At 39.6% G+C, this 19,388-nt stretch overlaps 1 protein-coding gene and 1 long non-coding RNA gene across 2 annotated transcripts; one reads left to right on the top strand and one right to left on the bottom strand.

Moving 5' to 3' along the window:
• Positions 1-2,477: 2,477 nt before the first annotated feature.
• On the top strand, positions 2,478-5,410 carry LOC119742810 (E3 ubiquitin-protein ligase TRIM33-like). Its single transcript, XM_038218990.1, has 3 exons — positions 2,478-3,095; positions 3,243-3,932; positions 5,357-5,410. Exons 1-3 carry the CDS (start codon positions 2,478-2,480, stop codon positions 5,408-5,410), a joined length of 1,362 nt encoding a protein of 453 aa, XP_038074918.1.
• A 4,281-nt stretch (positions 5,411-9,691) lies between these two features.
• Positions 9,692-17,700, bottom strand: LOC119743450. Its single transcript, XR_005273030.1, has 6 exons — positions 16,332-17,700; positions 15,590-15,816; positions 14,632-14,735; positions 11,842-11,934; positions 10,666-10,777; positions 9,692-9,809 (listed from the first exon to the last, which is right to left on the bottom strand). It is a non-coding gene; the product is annotated as an uncharacterized LOC119743450 (long non-coding RNA).
• Between the last annotated feature and the right edge of the window lie 1,688 nt (positions 17,701-19,388).

Genomic DNA, 19,388 nt, shown 5'->3' with positions numbered 1-19,388 from the left:
TGTACATTAGTATGCATAAGAGCAGCCGGGTATAATGTACAAGTACAGGACACCTACTAGGGCCCCATTCCCTAGAGCTGCTTCAGCACAAAATTTGCTTCAGCACAAAAAAACTTGTTTAATATAATCATGTTACCGGTCAAAACTCCATGCGATGTACATTGCTTGTGGCTGGTATTTAGCTGTTGTTTACTTAGCATAACAATCGCATGGAGTTCGGTGGGTAACGTGATTATATTAAGCAACATTTTTGTGCTTAAGCAAATTTTGGGCCTAACCTGGCACTATGAAATTGGGCCTAGCTTGAGGTCAGAGATGTCACATAAAAAGCTATTCATAAAAACCTGGGAATTGTGTTCATGAGGAAATAGTTCAACATTTACAGCGACAGCCGTTGCTGTACACTTGACTGTGGTAGCGAGGCACTATTCAGTAATATTGGACAATGCGTGAACAAAACATACAGTCGTGCTGTTGTAGTATACAAGGGCCTACATGTACAAGAAGGGTGTGGCTGAGTCTGCTGACAGACTGTATGCAGGAAAAAACCTCAAACTGTACCCATAAAACGGCTACATTGTAGGTAAGTGGAGGATGAGCAATAATGTTCATGAGGAAACAGTTCAATTGCGACATCGCAATGAAAGCTGTTACAACTCAGTAAAGTGAACTTGACTGTGGTATAGTGAGGCACTATACAACGTGTACAACACGTACAGTACAGCAGTGAGCACTGTTGTAGTACATGTAGCAGTACATGTAGAGTGTGGCTGATTCTGCTGACAGACTGTATACATAAAGGGGGGAAAAGTTTTGAACTCGACCCATAAAACGGCTACATTGTAGGTAAGTGGAGGATGATAATCAAGCTAGCACAGGAGAAATACAGCACCATGGGACCCTAATGGAATAAGCCAATGTAATTAGCTTTTGGGGCCCTGTATCCCATGCAGACACAATGGATTGTCCTTTGATTCTTTCTGACTGTCCTATCTCTATCTTCTGGCAAACTTAAATTCTTGATCCACAACACTATCTATTGGACAATCCGTGTACACAACATACAGTTGTGCTGTTGTAGTAATAGTAGGGTGTGGCTGATACTGCTGACAGACTGCATGCAGGAAACGACTTCAAACTGTACCCATAAACAGGCCTGTTGAACTTGTAGGTAGGTGGACGATGTTATGGGAATATACATTTGCCTTTGCTGTAATTTTCAGAAATGGATGGATTTTGGGAGTTAGTGTTTTATAGCAGATATTGTTACATTGACTTGTTTGCTGTTTTGGGTTTGTAGATGCTGGAAAAACCAAGAAAAACAATCATGTTTTTGCAGTCTGGTTCCCTGATGTCACTTAAATTGAAATGGAGCAATTCATAGAGGTCGGGGAATTGTAAGGTCGGGGAACCAGTCTAGAAGGCTTGGACCCGTTCATAGATGTGTGATCGATTGCAAACAATATTCAGACTAAACATGGTATCTGGGCAGTAATTGATTTTTCTTCCAATTTGAAATTGATACAAAAATACCACTATTCTTGAAAATGTCAGCACACCAGGTGCCATGATTTTACAGGATGCTTTGGACTGTCATTCACTAACAGTCTAGTAAGGTATTTCATAATAATTTGGATGTTTTGTTTTTTGATGTTTGCAAATGTTGTACCGTATGCAGCCGCACAGGGGAATATAATAAATAGCACCATGACAGACTGCATTATGCTCTCATGTATCCAAGAAGAAGAAATCTTGACTGTCATGATGTTCTTTGATTATTTACCTTCATATTGTTATATGCATGTATGTTTTTGATTTCATCTGCATAAAATTGAAGTGATTTAAATACATATTTACATCTACATGTATGCAAACTGTTAGTGAACTACAGTGGAACGCCGTTATACCGAACACCGCTATACCAAACATTCGGCTATACCGAACATCATCCTTGGCTCCCGGTTTTAATGTACAACATCTACCGAGCATTGTTGTTGAAAAAAGTCAATAGATTAACAAAAAATCTACCGGTTGTACATGAAACACTATTTGGACCCCTTTTAATTCCCGAACATCGAACGACCCATAGTAACATTGTGTGTGAATGTCGACAAGCGACAGATGGCTATTATTTCCCCAAGGAATAAAATTAAGGGAAAACCACCCGGCCCAAGGAATAAAAGGGAAAACCACCCGTTGCTAAAGTTTAGAGGACTCCTCCTGCGGCTGCGGGATGTGAGAAATGCCAGTTCACTATTGGTCAAAAGAGGGAACCAGCAGTTCAAAATCACTATACCGAACGATCGTCACTATGAACACTTTCTGTGGATCCAACAATGTTCATTGTAACGGTGTTCCACTGTATACTGAACATTAGTCCATCTATATTCATGCAGTATCTTATAGTACATGCATAAGTTGAAAGTTTGTTTTTCTTTCCACTCTTATATGGTACATGTAGAGTACAACTGAGCAAGATGGCAGAGGGAGGTGTGACAGATCTAGTCTTGGATGAGACCCAGAAGGAACTTCAAGAATGTCCTATCTGTTACACTGAGTACAAGGATCCTAGGAAGCTAGACTGCTCACACAGCTTCTGCCTGAAATGTCTGCAAGAACTCAAACTGACACAAAATAAGGACGACAAGAATATCGTCTGTCCGTTGTGTCGAAAGGAAACTGCCCTGACAGAAGCTGGCGTGGACATGCTACCTGGAGGATCAAAGGATGTCAATCAACAGGAACAGACTGAAGGTCAGGGGTTAAAAGTCATGTGTCAGGCATGTGATGAGGCGGAGAACGAAGCTATTTCTCGATGCATGGATTGCAAGCATTATCTCTGTCAAGAATGCCAGAAGGCGCATAATCGATTTGCAGCACTGAAGAGTCACAAGATTGTAGCTTTGACAGAGCTACCTGTTGAGCCCGAAGAAATAACTGAGGATACTGAACTCAAGAAAGTTCCCAAGTGTCGCGAGCACCCAGATCAAGATCTCTGTCTGTATTGTAACACATGTGAAGTCCTCATATGCAATGAATGCACAAACATTGACCACAAAGGATCCATACATTCTCACGTCAGCATCGACCAGGCGGTTAGCAGATGTAAACAAGAAGTACATGAATCCGTAGCTAAAACAGAAGAGTGCATAAAAAAATTCATTTCTGCAACCCCTTCTTCAGGTCATTCACGTTACAGACTTGACAAGATGCTGGTAAAAACGTACTCTCAAATTTCACAGAAAGCAGAAAAGGAAATTGCCAAAATCAGAGAGAAAGAACAACAACTCAAAATGGAGGCCAGGGACATTGCCACTAAACGAGAGAAACAATTTGCATATGCGGTAACGTCTGAGAAGATTCTGGGTAAAGTGAATAAAGTGATGACTACAGCAACGTGCTATGAGATCCTGGAGAACAAAAAGAAAATGCTGCGGGATTTGAATGAGCAGGTGGAGGTGCATAAGAGTTTGGATATCAAGCATGGGAAGTCATTCCTTGGCTTTAAGGAGAGTAAAGAGGATGGTCAGTTTGGGACTCTGCTCTTGGAGGAGAAATGGGAGACAGATGTGGCCTTTTCAGAATATGTGCAAGGTAGAGACTATCGACATATAGCAGCATACTCCACAAGTGAAATTGCTGTGGTACAGAGTGATAAATTGCTAACATTGGGTATAAAAGGGAAGGTGATTTCTACAAAGACCTACAAACCTGACCCTGATAAACCAAACGAACCCCATGACCCTAATGACATACAGAAAGCAACAGCTCTAGCCATCAACAAGGATGATCAACTTCTGATCCTAGACAATCCTGCAGTCAAGATCTTCAACAAGGAATACCAGCTCCTTCATCAGTTCCTACCGGGTAAAGAGGCCGGCGTGGATGGAATGCCGACGTGCCTGGCAGTGGACAGCAGCAATCTGATAGCAGTGGGTTACAAGGACAAGGAACAGATATCTCTACACAACCCAGATGGTTCCCTCGTCAGAACACTGCCTGCTCCAAAGATTGGTACATATTTGAAGTTCAGCAACAAGCGGCTTATTTACACCAAGAGCAATGAGGGTTGGCTGATGGCTGTTGACTTACATGGCAACAAACTGTTTACTCAAAGTTGTAGTGATCCTCGTGGGCTGTGTTGTGATGATGCAGGTGATATTTACCTTTCGGCCTCAGATAAAATCTGCCATTTTAGTGCAGATGGCAAGTGCATTGCTTCATGGGACTGTCGGGGTGGTTCTGATATCACATACACACCTGCACATAAATTAGCAGTTAAATGTACATTACGGAGGAACTGGTACAGTGGGGTTGCTGTGTACATGTGCATGTATCACTTGGTTTAGAGATATCAACCAACATGTAATTGTTCAAACGATCAAAACAAAAGGCAGGGAATAAAAAAAGAAAAAATATACAAAAATGGTATCAAGACATTTTATCTACAAAACACCCATGAAAATTATTGATGCTCCATGCATCCATGGACGTGTGCAATGTACAGAAGCTTTCTGATTGCAACTTCACAAACAGGACAGACTTGAACACTTTGAGCAGATATGGGATTGTATACATGTACATAGAAAGATTACATGTGTTATATCACATTCAGTATCTTACACATGTACATCAACCGTAGTCATATGTGCAAACATATTTGGAGCTTGTACAGTTGTACATACATCCATGTTTTTTTAAAATGGAAGCGCTAGTTTGATTTTTTTTCTAAACTTCCCATTTCCCAAAATGACAAAATTTGTCCCAAACTGATAACATCGCCTCAGAAATACAACTATAAATGTTTTACATGAGGTGTTCTATGTACATTGTAGGTTGAATTTTTTTTTTAATATTTCCAATTAGTCTAGAAAAAAAACCGCATGTGTCGCAAGTTCTTCTCTACTGAGCTACATGTATTGCTTAAAGATATGGTACAAGTGTAAATACTGATCAGGCAACATTCATTTATATTTCCAGCTACCAGTACATGTACCATACTCCACCATTTGTCATGAAAACAGATGGGAAATTATAGACAAATCCACACGCCCCACTCCAGGAAGTTTTGATCAATCACAGCCATGATTTATGCCCGACATAGGTGTGTACAAATTTGTCATGTGCATGCATTGGCATGTATGACATGTGTACGTCTGGCACATGTAATACCGGTATTGAACATAGGAGAGGTGAACGATTTGTTGCCCACATACATGGTGGGCGCTGCCAAATAGAATGGTCTGTTCATCGAGGGCTATCTCCATGAGACGAAGTATGTACTCCATGTTCTTTACAATAGATCCCTTTTTTGTTTAAACAATTGAGACCAGCTTTATTCTTATTGGACTTTCAGAAACACAATCTTCAGCAAGATAAACTTCCCAACCAAGCCTTCTTTGTAACTTAATTGGTTCACTGTAGTTTCTATGCACTTTTCTCAAATATTGAGACTGTTTTGTATTATGAATATGAGTAGAGCAGCTAGGATATGAGAGGCACACATGCTGTTGCCCTTGTGCGTGGTTGGTGGTAAAGGGTTCCATTTAAACATTGAAATGATACACATTCTGAATCCATTTACAATTAATTTTCAAAAATGTTTAAACCAAACCCGCATTGTATATGTTTGCTGTATCTGCCCTCGTATGCATTTCACACACAAATAAACAATACTAAAGGACACCTTTAAACCATTTTATTTCCAAAGCAAAAGACAGTCCATTATGAATGATCTTCTTTGTAGATCAGTGTCGATGCTGCCCTTCGTTTGCTGTGCACCATAATTATTTAATGTATATTCTTGTAACTAACATGCTTGAGTGCAAACACTGGTGCAGGTGGCATGCAGCCTGTGTGTCGTGGCTAAAAGTTTAAACGTTTAAATTGGGCTGAAATAGATTTGCTAAACGTTTCCAAAATAAATGCAAATCATGGAGGGCCAGCTCCAGCTCCATAAGAATGTACCATTATACCTTGGAATGTCCTATACAAACGGTTAAATTTCTTCAGACTACAATGTAGATCAGCTTCATTCTTATTGGATTCAGAAACACTATTGGGAAACACTAACTTTAACTTCCCAACCAAGCCCTTCTCTGTATCTTGGTTTTGCCAAACATTTTAAATTAAATGCCCCTTTTATCTTATACTGCTTTGTATTATGAGCACATGTATGCATTGGAGCCTTTGGTTTTAGTAGCTTGCTCTTGGGTATTTGATCAAGCATTCAATTTGGTATTTTGTAGCCTCAGAATAAATGATGGTTCTCCATTTATTTATCCCAACAGTTTGACTGAGTTACATGTGTATGTTGAAAAAATATTCATGTCTTTAATAATCATAACAATCCTAATCTTTGGTCTAAGGGGTCCAAAAAAGTGACAGGTTTCTGAGAAGATCGCCAGCTTAAATAAAATACCAAGTTTTAAGTTGATATGACAAGTCTTGTTTGTGCTATGGTGGGAAAACTATTGCTATTGTTTTAACCATAATGACCTTTGCCTTTGATTTATGGGGTCTAAACTCGTTAAGCTTCATTAAGCTGTGTTCAGGCCATGACTTTGCTTAAGTTACGCTGTGTAATGCTGATGCGCGCAGCCATACAAGTGAAAGTACTGTACGATGCTGACACAAGCTTGCATGGCAAAAGCGTAATCAGGTACATTGGCTGAATGGGTTATATGCTGGCGTGGTGTACATTCTTACATTGGCGTGTATTGTTTACATTTACGTACATTACTTACATTGGCGTGTATTGTTTACATTTACATACATTACTTACATTGGCGTGTATTACTTACATTGGCATGTATTGTTTACATTTACATACTTTACTTACATTGGCATGTATTATTTACATTGGCATGTATTGTTTATTTTGGCGTAGATGTATTGTTTACATTGTTGTACATTACTTACATTGGCGCGCATTGTCTACATTGGCGTAGATGTATTGTTTACATTGCTGTACATTACTTACATTGGCGCGCTTGTCTACATTGGCGTAGATGCATTGTTTACATTGCTGTACATTACTTACATTGGCGCGCATTGTCTACATTGGCGTAGATGTATTGTTTACATTGCTGTACATTACTTACATTGGCGCGCATTGTCTACATTGGCGTAGATGTATTGTTTACATTGCTGTACATTACTTACATTGGCGCGCATTGTCTACATTGGCGTAGATGCATTGTTTACATTGCTGTACATTACTTAGATTGGCGCGCATTGTCTACATTGGCGTAGATGCATTGTTTACATTGCTGTACATTACTTACATTGGCGCGCATTGTCTACATTGGCGTAGATGTATTGTTTACATTGCTGTACATTACTTACATTGGCGCGCTTGTCTACATTGGCGTAGATGTATTGTTTACATTGCTGTACATTACTTACATTGGCGCGCATTGTCTACATTGGCGTAGATGTATTGTTTACATTGCTGTACATTACTTACATTGGCGCGCATTGTCTACATTGGCGTAGATGTATTGTTTACATTGCTGTACATTACTTACATTGGCGCGCATTGTCTACATTGGCGTAGATGCATTGTTTACATTGCTGTACATTGCTTACATTGGCGCGCATTGTCTACATTGGCGTAGATGCATTGTTTACATTGCTGTACATTACTTACATTGGCGCGCATTGTCTACATTGGCGTAGATGTATTGTTTACATTGCTGTACATTACTTACATTGGCGGGCATAGTCTACATTGGCGTAGATGCATTGTTTACATTGCTGTACATTACTTACATTGGCGCGCATTGTCTACATTGTCGTAGATGCATTGCTTACATAGCTGTACATTACTTACATTGGCGCGCATTGTCTACATTGGCGTAGATGTATTGTTTACATTGCTGTACATTACTAACATTGGCACGCGTTGTTTACATTGGCGTGCAATTTTTACATTGGTGTGTATTACTTACATTGGTGTGTATTGTTTACATTATTGTACATTGTTGATGCTGTGCGCGTTGCTGCTTATATGAGTAGTGGCCGGGTTGTCTCCCAACTATAATTTAGTGACCCTGGTAATAGATCAGCCCAATTAGATCCCAATTATAACTGTATATTTCTTGATTATATAATAAATTATAGTCATACTTGTTGTGCCGACAATCCTGTTGTCAAGGTGTATTTCTTGCAGGTTTATTGTGCAATTAACAGAGAGTAATCACAATCATCATAATCGGTGGTAAATTTCCTCCAAAACAGACCTGCTCCCTAAGCCTTGACGTCGCTCTGAGTGGTCTCTCGTCTTGGGAAAGTTTGGGCTCGGGAAGATCAGCTGCACTCCAATATGAGTCAGACTTGGTCCCTATCAACTTCGCTTTGGCCGGGGGAGATCCCGGGCGTGCCGCCACAATATTATGGGGACCAAAGACGCTATGGGGACAGCAGAAAGTCCCCATAACTCAGTCCTAATTTCCCTAACAATAACAAACTTCGTGTTTTCCTTTGTCCCTGTATAATGTAACACTCTCCCAAAGACTAAGCACATAAAAGATGAACGATCGAGGTCAACAAAGAATCTGTTGTCCTCCCTTTGTCTGTCAGTCCTCGGATGTATGTAGTGTACGCCTACACGTTTGTTCTTGTTCCGTAACAGTGGGGAGAACACACACGTGTTGTCCCATGGTATTATGGGGGCCAAAGACACTATGGGGACAGCAGAAAGTCCTCATAACTTGGTTCTTATTTCCCTAACAATAAAAACCTTCCCCAAAACGCTGGCACACTGATGGACAAGGCGGAAACAGTATGCCCCTTCGGCTTCACCGGCGGGGCATAAAACCTAATTCAATGATTGCTTTCTTCCAAATGATATCATTTCAAGTGGAATAATTTCATAGGGTATTAGGTACCTTTGAAGAAGGTTTTGCTCATTAAATCAGTTGGTCTGTTTCCGGGTATTCACCAACGTTACCAATACGGTACATCATGAGCTTTAAAATGACAAACTCGGAGCATTCCTACCTTACAATAGGAAGTAAAAACATTTGCTTTTTCTGCAATTTTCAGAAATCGATAGATTTGGGGGTTAGTATTTCATAGCAAATATTGTCACACTAACCTTTTAAAAGTTTTATGTTCATAGATGTTGGGAAAAACCAAGAAAAAACACGCTGCTCTTGTAGCCTGGTTCCCTGACCCTACTTCAGACGAAACAGAGCAATTTACAGACGTCAGGGAATTTTCAGGTCAGGGAACCAGACAGACTGGCTCACACCTGTTCACGGATGTGCAACTGATTGCAAACAAAAAATTTTCAGAAAAGTCAGGTTTTTACCAACGACTTGGTCGGAAGTTTCCCAACAGACAAAAAAACTTCCCCACAACGTACGCATCGTCAACGATAACGTGACATACTTAGGAAATCATCCAATAGTATACCAACGGTTCTTGATAAAACTTTTGGGGTGTGTTTGAGCATGTTACTCGTGTTAACACGGGTATACTCCTGAGCGCACGAACGGCAGGAGTAGACCCGCGGGTTAGCAAGAGTATGCTCTCCGTCATACTGGGAGTACACTCCTGCACCGAGAGGGATACGCTCGCAGCATTTTCCTGCACTCAGGAGTAGCAACAGTAACAGGCTCAAACGCACCCTTGAAGGGTTTTTGTAAGATGAATGGTCACCTCGGCGACCTATAAACTCACCTCCCGGATGTACTTGATGCCTTCCGTGGCAAAGAGGATTTGTTGCATGTCGCTGGGCATGGCTAGCGGCTTACTGGTGGGGATGATTAACGTCCTCTGCCTCGGTGGATAATCCCCTTGATCTGGGGATTAACAGTAATCCACAATAAGTCCAACTCAATCATTGCTATTCTAATAATGAAAATTAACCCTGACCATCCTCAATCCTCCAAAATCCTCAGGGCAGTTTTGGAGGATTTTGGAGGCTTGAGGCTGAATGGCAAAAAGTGTCCGTTCATTTTGGACCCTGCATTGTTTATGTTGCAGCCATGCATTACTGAGCCCTGCATTATGCTCAATATCATCCGCACTGCTTCTGAATGTCATCAGCACTGCCTCAACCCATTAACAGTGAATTTTAAAGGATTGAGTCAATGGTCACTCCGCTATTGATTTTGGAGGATTGAGGATGGTACCTAGCCAAAAGTGTAATACTTATATAGCACTTTCCATTATAACAACGATCTCAAAATGCTTTACAAATATTCTCCGTTCATCAGGCCACGAGACCACATAGCAGCCGATATTATACAAATATTGAGTGGCTCAGCGTAGAATGGGAGGAATATTATCGCGAGGAAAAATCTGGACTTTTCCAGTTCACGAGGCGAAGCCGAGTGAACTGGAAAAGTCCAGATTTTACCAAGCGATAATATTCCTCCCATTTCACAATTTAAAGCCACTCAATATTTGTTTTATATAACTGACATAAAGATCCTTGTCATTTGATATATTTGAACTTTTTGAACTAGGATCTGTATGTCAGTTATATAACAGCGTATATTCGGTCCTCTACCCTCACAGCTACCCGTTCATACTCCTGGGAGGAGAGGCAATTGTAGTTAAGTGTCTTGCCCAAGGGCACAAACACCATGCTCCTGGCAATAGAGTAGTACAGTACTTATGCACAAAGTCCATACAACAGACAGCCAGACTTACCGATTGTTCTGAACTTGGAGACGTCACAGTACAGGATCATGACAGCCAGCACCGTGTGGAGATAAGTGAACTCTTTGGTTTGCAGGGACGTCCATCACCTCGTCTGAACATCCTACGCAGGCCAAAAAAATCAATAAGTAGTCTCAAGAAATAAAACCATTGCCATGACGTCACACTACTGTTAAAAGTGTGGATTCGGAACGACGATTCTTCAGTCGAGTGTGGATTAGGAATATCAAATCCGCATTTTGGACAATGTACTTTAAAACATATATAGCTGAATAGACATCATGAAACTTATGACACGTTAAGGAAAGACTGTTGCATCCTGACGCCACTCTTTTCCTCATATATCATCTCAATAAAGGTTAGTCATAGCAAAAATGTTGAAAAGACATGAATCTGGGACCAAGAAACATTTCCATTTTTGTTCGGAAATACTTCATAGACTCTCCGTAGACTCTGTACACAACCAGTTCGTGGCGTCTGGATACAACATTCTTTCTCACGTTAATTTTATTCTCTTTTTTTTACGCATTCTTAATACATTTTGAACATTTTCAATTTGTTTTCACTTGATTCAAATCCATGTTGACGTGAAAGAGTCTACACCCAAAATAACGTGGTTGCACGGGTGTGGCGACTAGGATTCACATTATTAACAGAAACACGCCACAATGTTAATTTCCTTTACATAAAATTTGATAACATAAGTGCCTCGGATAACTCCCTTGAATGTAAGTTCCGCCGAATTAAATGGCCACGATACAAGATATGCAAGTCTTTTCATCTCCACTCACTGGACTGTTAATGACAATACTTCTGTTGACGCAATGGTTTAAGTCAGAGAATACACTCACAAGTGTGGATTCTTAATTTACGAATTCACTCGGTGCTTCGCGCCTTGTAAATTCTTAAATTACGAATCCACACTTTCTCCTGTATTCTCTGTAACAGAAATGTCTACTATTGAACACAGGTTAAAAGTCATGTGAATTATGGCATCAATTAGGTGATCATTTCGTGAGACTATATTTGAACCATGATTAACTTTTGATATCACAACTAGATCTATCTGTGCTCGAAGTGAGTAATGAAGAACCAGCCATTATTGGGTGACCGTCACCCGATTTCATTTAATGCACTGTTTTTCACTCGTGGAACTGCCTTACATACCTCCTCGTTCTGTGCAGTGTGTGGGCCAAAGAGGAACGTTATGATCCGCCGCACGGCAGACTTAGTGAACAGATGTTTGCAGCATACAATATCCTATGAGTGAAAAAGACAACAAAGTCATTAAGGCCAAAAAAAAAAGTCTCCGGTTTCTGGTATGCGCGCGTCACAGCGGCGTAGCCATCAGTGTTGTAGTCGAGACCGGATAGTCCGAGACCGAGACCAAGACCGAGACCGAGACCTGAAGATTCGAGACCGAGACCGAGACCGAGACCATCCCCTTCAAGGCGGACCGAGACCGAGACCAATGTGGTCCGAGACCGAGACCGAGACCACAAGACACGTTATTATAGTTGAAAAATGTAACCCTTCTATTCACAAAGAATACAGACCAAAATGTTGACCAGTGGCAGTGTTGACAAATTGATACATGACACCTTACTTGAGCAAAAAGTAGTTACACTTAAGAAATATGGGCTTTGACATGTTGTCTGCACCCAATCGTGACAAAAGTAAAAAGTTAAAGGTAGATGTTTCATCTGTTATAGGAACTCGGATCCTAAACTCCACAGTCACCCCTTGGTTTCAGCTATGACTTCTAACGGATATTTAAAGATGCAATTTAAATTTTACATTGTGCCTCTTTTTTCCTAAAATAAATATAGGACTTACATGTAACTTCTAACAAGACTTGTGTACTTGATTTTAAAATATGGGAGCTAGAAAATGTTGAATTAATTTTTAAATTTCTGTCATAGAATGTGGACTTGTACATGTAGACCCACAAGTTGCGAGGTGGTAGCCAGAATGTGCCGGATATGGATTTTTTTTTTTTTTCTGAACGGGATTTTAATTTTTGAGGAATAATGGGGTACTTCAAAATGAGCAGCCAGAAAATGGGGTCTCATCATACACTCTCATGGCAACAGTGAGTGGTAACTGGTAAGAGTGTGTGAGTTCAATGCTGGAAAATCAGGTAGAAAAATTTACTTTTTCTTCAAAATACTGTCCCAAATTGAAGAGAACATTGTGTGGGGTTGAAAATATAACTAATTTGAAGCACCTCATTTATTATTAGAATACAAAATGCAAGTGATTACGCCCACAGGGGTGGGCTAAACTACACAATCCCTGAAAATGGTTGACCCTTATTGCATAAACTGTTACAAGTTCATACTTTGCTTTATGTGTCCGACTCAACAGATAAATGCCGAACTTGCTCCAAATCGTTCAGTGACTGGTATACTGCTGCAGCTTTACATGTACTTTGGGGACTTTCCAACGTGCAGTCGAGTCCGGCAAACCGACCACGATATATAACAAGCTTGATCGATCTACAGGCTAGCAAATGTTTTAACTAACAACGGTACTGAACGAAGTGAACACAAAGTAATTGATCGAGCTGTAAAAGCTACATATTGCCGGTCTCGACCCGAGACCAGCCAAAATATCAAGACCAAAGGGGACCGAGACCAAGACCGAGACCACAGCTTCCAAGACCGAGACCGAGACCAGCAAAAAGTGTTCTCGAGACCGGTCTCGAGACCAAGACCGGTCTCGAGACCTACAACACTGGTAGCCATGCGCGTCGGCAACATGAAAAAGTTTTTTTTTCAATGAAAGATGATGTCTCAAAACTGCCAAACTCACTGGTTTGACTGGAATCTTGCTGCTGCACAATTTTAATGTGTTTTTAGGTTGGGTTATGTGGCCTCTCTGGACTCCCATATTTGCTCTCCAAATTTGAGTAGTTAGCAACAGGTCTAGCAAAAAATTGGCCTACTGCCATTGAAACCAATAACCAATTTTTGCAGCCATGTGGTACATAAAGTTATTTACTTTATCATGAGGAGACGTCATAATAAATGGGATCAAAGTATGATGGTGCAGTTATAAATGCATGGTTTCAAGCTGGTTAGGGGCCTGGTCGATAATAATGTTCGGCTCAGGCTATCCATCTTTTTCATGAGGAAGCCATTCTTGATCGTGTTCCCTGAATGTATTTTATAAATTGTCAACTGTTGATTGGGATGGTGCCAGACTATTTATGCCTTGCAAGCCTCACTTTCAATTTGTCTGAATGCTCATTGGTTTACTGCCATGTACTTACACAACAACAACTCACCAAAGAAAAGAAAATTTGTGACAGCAAAATATCCAAAATAAGGCAAAAAAAAAAAATATTCGGTCTCTGGTCAGACCAAAGTTCCGGAATTGACGCGGCGACGCGGCTTTTTTAAATTTTTTTTTTCAAGCTTGGATTGTACAGACAAGGTGGGGTACTATTTTGCTTTTTTGGTGTCCTCATGTACATTGCTGTTCTCCATAATTTGCCTTGGTGTTTTTGATCATTTGCCTTGGTGCAATTTCCCATTCCTTGGTGCTCTTTGGTAAAAAAAAATTGAGGAGGTGCGGCAATAGAGGGCGCTGTTGGAGCTAACGCGGAACATTTTGAAAAAAAAAAGATTGACGCGCATGATTAAAATCGACGCGCGCTGACCAGAGACCGACTTATTTTTTTTTTTGGCCTAATAGGAACTTTTTGTGCTGAAATAGCTGTAACATTGAGGTTTCTGCCCGGAATGACATCACAGGTTTGCTCATGAATACGGTAATTTGAATTAGCATAAAAACCAAAAAGACATCAAAATACCCTTGGATATGGCAATATGAAATTTAAAATAAGGTTAAATGGAACACAAAGATGCATTTTCAAGGATAGCATTAAATAATTGCTATCTACACTGCATGGGCCCTTTAAGAGTCAAATGGAATGCTGCCCTCAGAACTCACCTGAGCTTCTTTTTGGTTCGGAAGTAATTGTTGAATAGAAACAGGAAGGCTAGTTGCAGGCTGGTGACGGCACAGGAATCGTAGTAACTGCTCAGTGTGAAAGACTGCAGATTGAAAAGAAGAGCAATATTTTTGAAGAGGAGTTTTTATTAAAGTATTCTCGATCAGGGTAATGATTTAGGGGTAAACTTTATAAGCAATTAAGTACCAAAATTGCAAATTTAAAGATTACGCGAGGAGAAATTGCTCAGCGCAAACCACACGCCCGTAATTGGCGCCTATCAACTGCACAGTGCTCGAACAAAGCGCGGGGAATTCAATTCCTCGTGCTCCCATGCATATACAAACACTGTGCAATCGAAATTTCCTGCCGTTTGTTTTGGGCACTGTAACATTGTCACGCAGCAATTTCCACTCGCCTACTCTTTAAATTTGCGACTTTTCCAGCTGCATCATTTTTTATGAACCGTTGTCAATGTTGGACGATGTACAGTCTTTGGTAGCAAACTGGGCATAAAAATGTAGCCAACAAAATTCCCCTAAGGTCTATATCAATGACGTTATCATAAGAGGATCAGATTCAAAATTATGACCCTAAAATGAGTGTGGCCTTTTTTTCGTTTTTTTTGCGGTCTTTATTTGAAAATCTAGTAATAGCAGAAAATCCCATGCTGACAGTGGACGTATTTCACATGAAACCAAAGAAGTTGGGCTTGTGGGTATGATGAAGTGTACTCCAATGGCTTGATTTTTGAGGAGCAAAGTTTTGTACCCTGAAATTCCTTCGTGCAGTAATGTCAGCAAATTCGAAAGGTATAGTTGTGTTGAGCATTTGTATCTTTAACTTACATTTTAATGATCTGCCCAACTATTATCATTGTGTGGTAAACAAGTTTTCGCGCCGGAATGGGCACTCTTTTTGTAAAAAAAAAATCCCTGAAGATGTTTTTGGACTCACCACATTGCAGGATGCAAGGCTCCGGACAAAGGTGAAGTAATCGGTGTCATAGATGGCGCGGTTCCGCAGGAACTGCAGGTTGTTGTCACGTATGACGCGCTGGATCTCCTGCGGTATGCGGTCCATGACATCCCCGGTGTTCCCCCTTGCGTACCAGCGCAGTCAGTTCGCTGAGACGATCGCCGTCGTGGTGCGGGGACAGCTCGGGGGAACTGACTGGTTCCAAACTGGCGGGAAAACACAAAAAGAGCTTTACTCGTCGATATGTAAACGATTTTGAAAACAGGGGCTAAAGGACTCCGTGAGTAAAAATTGCGCAATCCCCCTTGCATGCTGGCAGTTTTTATAGTCAGTTAGTATGGATACTTGTCAGTGTCCCTAACCAAAATGGAAGATTTCTATTATTTTAGCAAAATTGACCTTGACCTTTGACCTGTCGGCCCCAAGAGCAACAGGCTAAATAAGGCTACCAAGAGCAACCCACAAACCAAATTTGAAGACTACAGGAACATGATTGTTTTTCTTGTTTTTTTTCCCAGCATCTACCAACATGAAACTTCAAACAAGTCGGTGTAACAATATTTGCTGTAAAATACTAACCCCCAAAATCCATCCATTTCTGCAAATTACAGAAAAAGCATAAAGATACCAGAAAGCTGATATCTCTTAGATTTTTCAACCCAACATTTTGGAGAAAACGTGTTAAAAGCTGTGGAAAAGAGTACTGTTTACGACAACTTACACGTGAATCTCGCCTTCGCTGTCTTGCTTGAGAAGTGTGATAATGTTGGGTAAAGATAAACAATGAAATTCTTGTATGGAGAAAGCCCTGGTTCTTAAAAGACAAAATCGCCTCATGCCAACAACGTTATTAAAGTATCTTTTCCTGGAATTTGAATGATACAATCCATTCCTTACTCTATGGAAAAACATATACATGTATACAATTAAATTTAACAAAAACAAATCTGACAAAATACAGAAAATATACAACTGGGTAAAATTGAGAATTCTTTATTCAAATCTTGCACTTCTCTGTCTCACGAAGTTGATCATGAAAGAAATTTTTTTTTTAAAATACCAGGAATTTGTAATCAATATTTAAAATATATTTACATATATGTACACACATGTACATTAATGTCACTGACCAGCCCTTCAGTGTAAACTCTGCAGAAACCGTACGCTCAAATGTGTGTATGCATTTGCCTCTTTAAATTGGGCCAGTTTAAACCAGTAGAGACTGGTTTGAACTGGTTCAAACCAGATTTGAACCAGTATTTCATATACCTATACAATACACTAAGTTTACTGTCTGATCTACTAACCATGTCTTGCATTGTATCAAACAGTACTACATCACTTTAAAATGCAACTTTTTTTATTCCTATTTTAGTGAATCAAAGTAGATTTTCACCTATACGGTTTTAAACTTTATAAGGTCTCTAAATATGTACAGTATTTTGCATTAAGGCAGACATTTTTTTCTTGTGCATTTTTATGTTAATTTTTTTATTTTGTCTAGTTATCAAGAAATCCTTTAACAGAGATTCGTTTTTTGTTTGTGTGTTTGTGTTTTATTTCATGACGGATCTTTGCATATCAATCCCCCCTAAAGATAGATATATAACATCGGATGGCTTTGAGGGGGATATAAGAACATATTACATGAGCTATGACGAGGGCAATATTGTTATAGCTAGTGCAATATATTCTTGTATCCCCTGGGAAAAAAGCCATCCAATACTATTATTATTATTTATATCAAGCCGACTTGATCAGCAAGAAATACCTTTCAAGACACTGTCTTTATTTCTGAAATTTCACCGAATATTCTTTGCTTACGGAAGCAAATTTTGCACTACTCGAAGCTGCCATTGTTGCTGTTGGCAACACTGCGCGTATATCATGCTGCGCGCTGCGTCCGTGCCCGCGTGCGATGGTACCGCGCTACGCTCTGTTGACCGGTTGACAACTGTGAGGTTCTACGCTCTTGATTGTGTGGGAACCAGCAAAAATTGTTAAAATGCCCGGACTAGGAAAATATCAAAAAATAATATTGTCCTCATCTGGGTACTTTGACTGACATAATATTGCAGTCATCCGGGGGACTTTTCATGAAAGCATACAATACAGTGATTTATTTTTTATCACTGGAAGCCTGATAAAAATAATAATAATATGGTTTAACTCCTTGGATACAAAATAAATTGCCTCAATATTAACGGAAATAAAACAATGTGTACTATATGATCTTTGAACAGATATATCACTTGAGCGTTCGTATGTGGCGGGTGCATTTTTGGAATAATCTGCTCATTGCACACATAACCTATACAAAATTAAAATTAAAAAAGGCTAGAGTTTTTCTGCTTATCAAGGTTGCTTCACTGACTGCAGAAAATGAAAATAATTCAGGTGGAAACCTTTGCTGCAAGGTCTACTTTTCTGTAGCATAAAAAGCCTAGTTTGTAATGTCATGTCAGTATTTAAATCACAGTTAACATTACAAACAATTCAACAGACAAACAAAAATGCAACTTTTCAACTTATGCTACAAGCATTAAAGCACCACATCCTATGAACTTCAAATTAAATATGATTTCAGATTTTTTCTTATGGAATTTGACAACGGGTTAAAAACAAATGGAATTACTGAACCAATTGAAAAAGTAAAACTTCATAACTACTTGAAACAAAATGTGGAAAACAACAGAAAAGTTGTGCAGATGTTAATTATGTTAAAGTGTGCAAGAACTCAGCTCCCTACATAAATGTCCATATGACCTTAACATTGGCCAGGTGGTTTCATCTTCTCAATTGAAAAAAAACCCACATACAACTGAACAACAAGAATGGTTTTTCCCAACTTATCTCATTGGTCTCTTTATCTCTTTTTTAAAATGAAAAATTGACATTTTGAATTTTTAACAAAAACCTACGGTGTATTTTTTCTTATGTACAAAGTATTTACATATGAAATAGTGAGGCATGATATTTACAGTGATGAAGATGTTATTAAATTTACACAGAAATGGATCTTCAACAGTTAATGTATTGAGCAAAACATCCCCCCCAAAAAAGAAAAAAAATATGAAAATTCATATTGTATTTAATGCTACTTGAAAAATAACTTGCATTGGTGTGTTTAACTATAAGTTATTCATTTTTACTTAAAACACACCGCTACCAAACTATCTACATGGAAGATACCGAAAATGCATATTAATTAGGTATTGCCATAGCGATACCACACGCAGTTGCGATTGGATGAAAGAGTGAAGGTAGTCGCCTGGTATTGGATGCTTTCCTTTTTATGAATATTCATGCCATTCCTGGTACAATCTGATTGGTTCTCATGAAACACATCACGGTCAAAGGTTAATGATATACATGTAATCTATCTGGTTGAAACCAGTCGCAGCTAGTTTCAAATCCAGATCCAAAAATACTATCAAATTCTCTTTTAGCTGAGGCAGTTTTGAAAAGTTGTTAGAGTACTCATGCTGTGTGAACATTTGAAAAATACAACCCGTTTTGTTGTTGTTGTTTTTAAAACTATTTACAGCAGATAATGATGAAACATGTATGTCATAGTCATTTAGTGGAACATGGAACAAAGTAGTGTGTCTGAGTACCAAATGCCACGAGGCTGAAGACCAAGTGGTATGTGGGACACAGACGCACCAAATTTTCCATTTTCCATGAGCGCGAGTGGAAAACGCATTTATCTTCAAGCCAACTTGACGCACAGTAAAGCTGGATTGAACGCGCGTGCACCCTGTACACGAACTTTCCA

The sequence above is a fragment of the Patiria miniata genome, unplaced genomic scaffold, assembly GCF_015706575.1.
Source record: "Patiria miniata isolate m_02_andy unplaced genomic scaffold, ASM1570657v1 HiC_scaffold_6, whole genome shotgun sequence".
Lineage (NCBI taxonomy): Eukaryota > Metazoa > Echinodermata > Asteroidea > Valvatida > Asterinidae > Patiria > Patiria miniata.
This window is presented reverse-complemented; position numbering and strand designations above follow the sequence as displayed.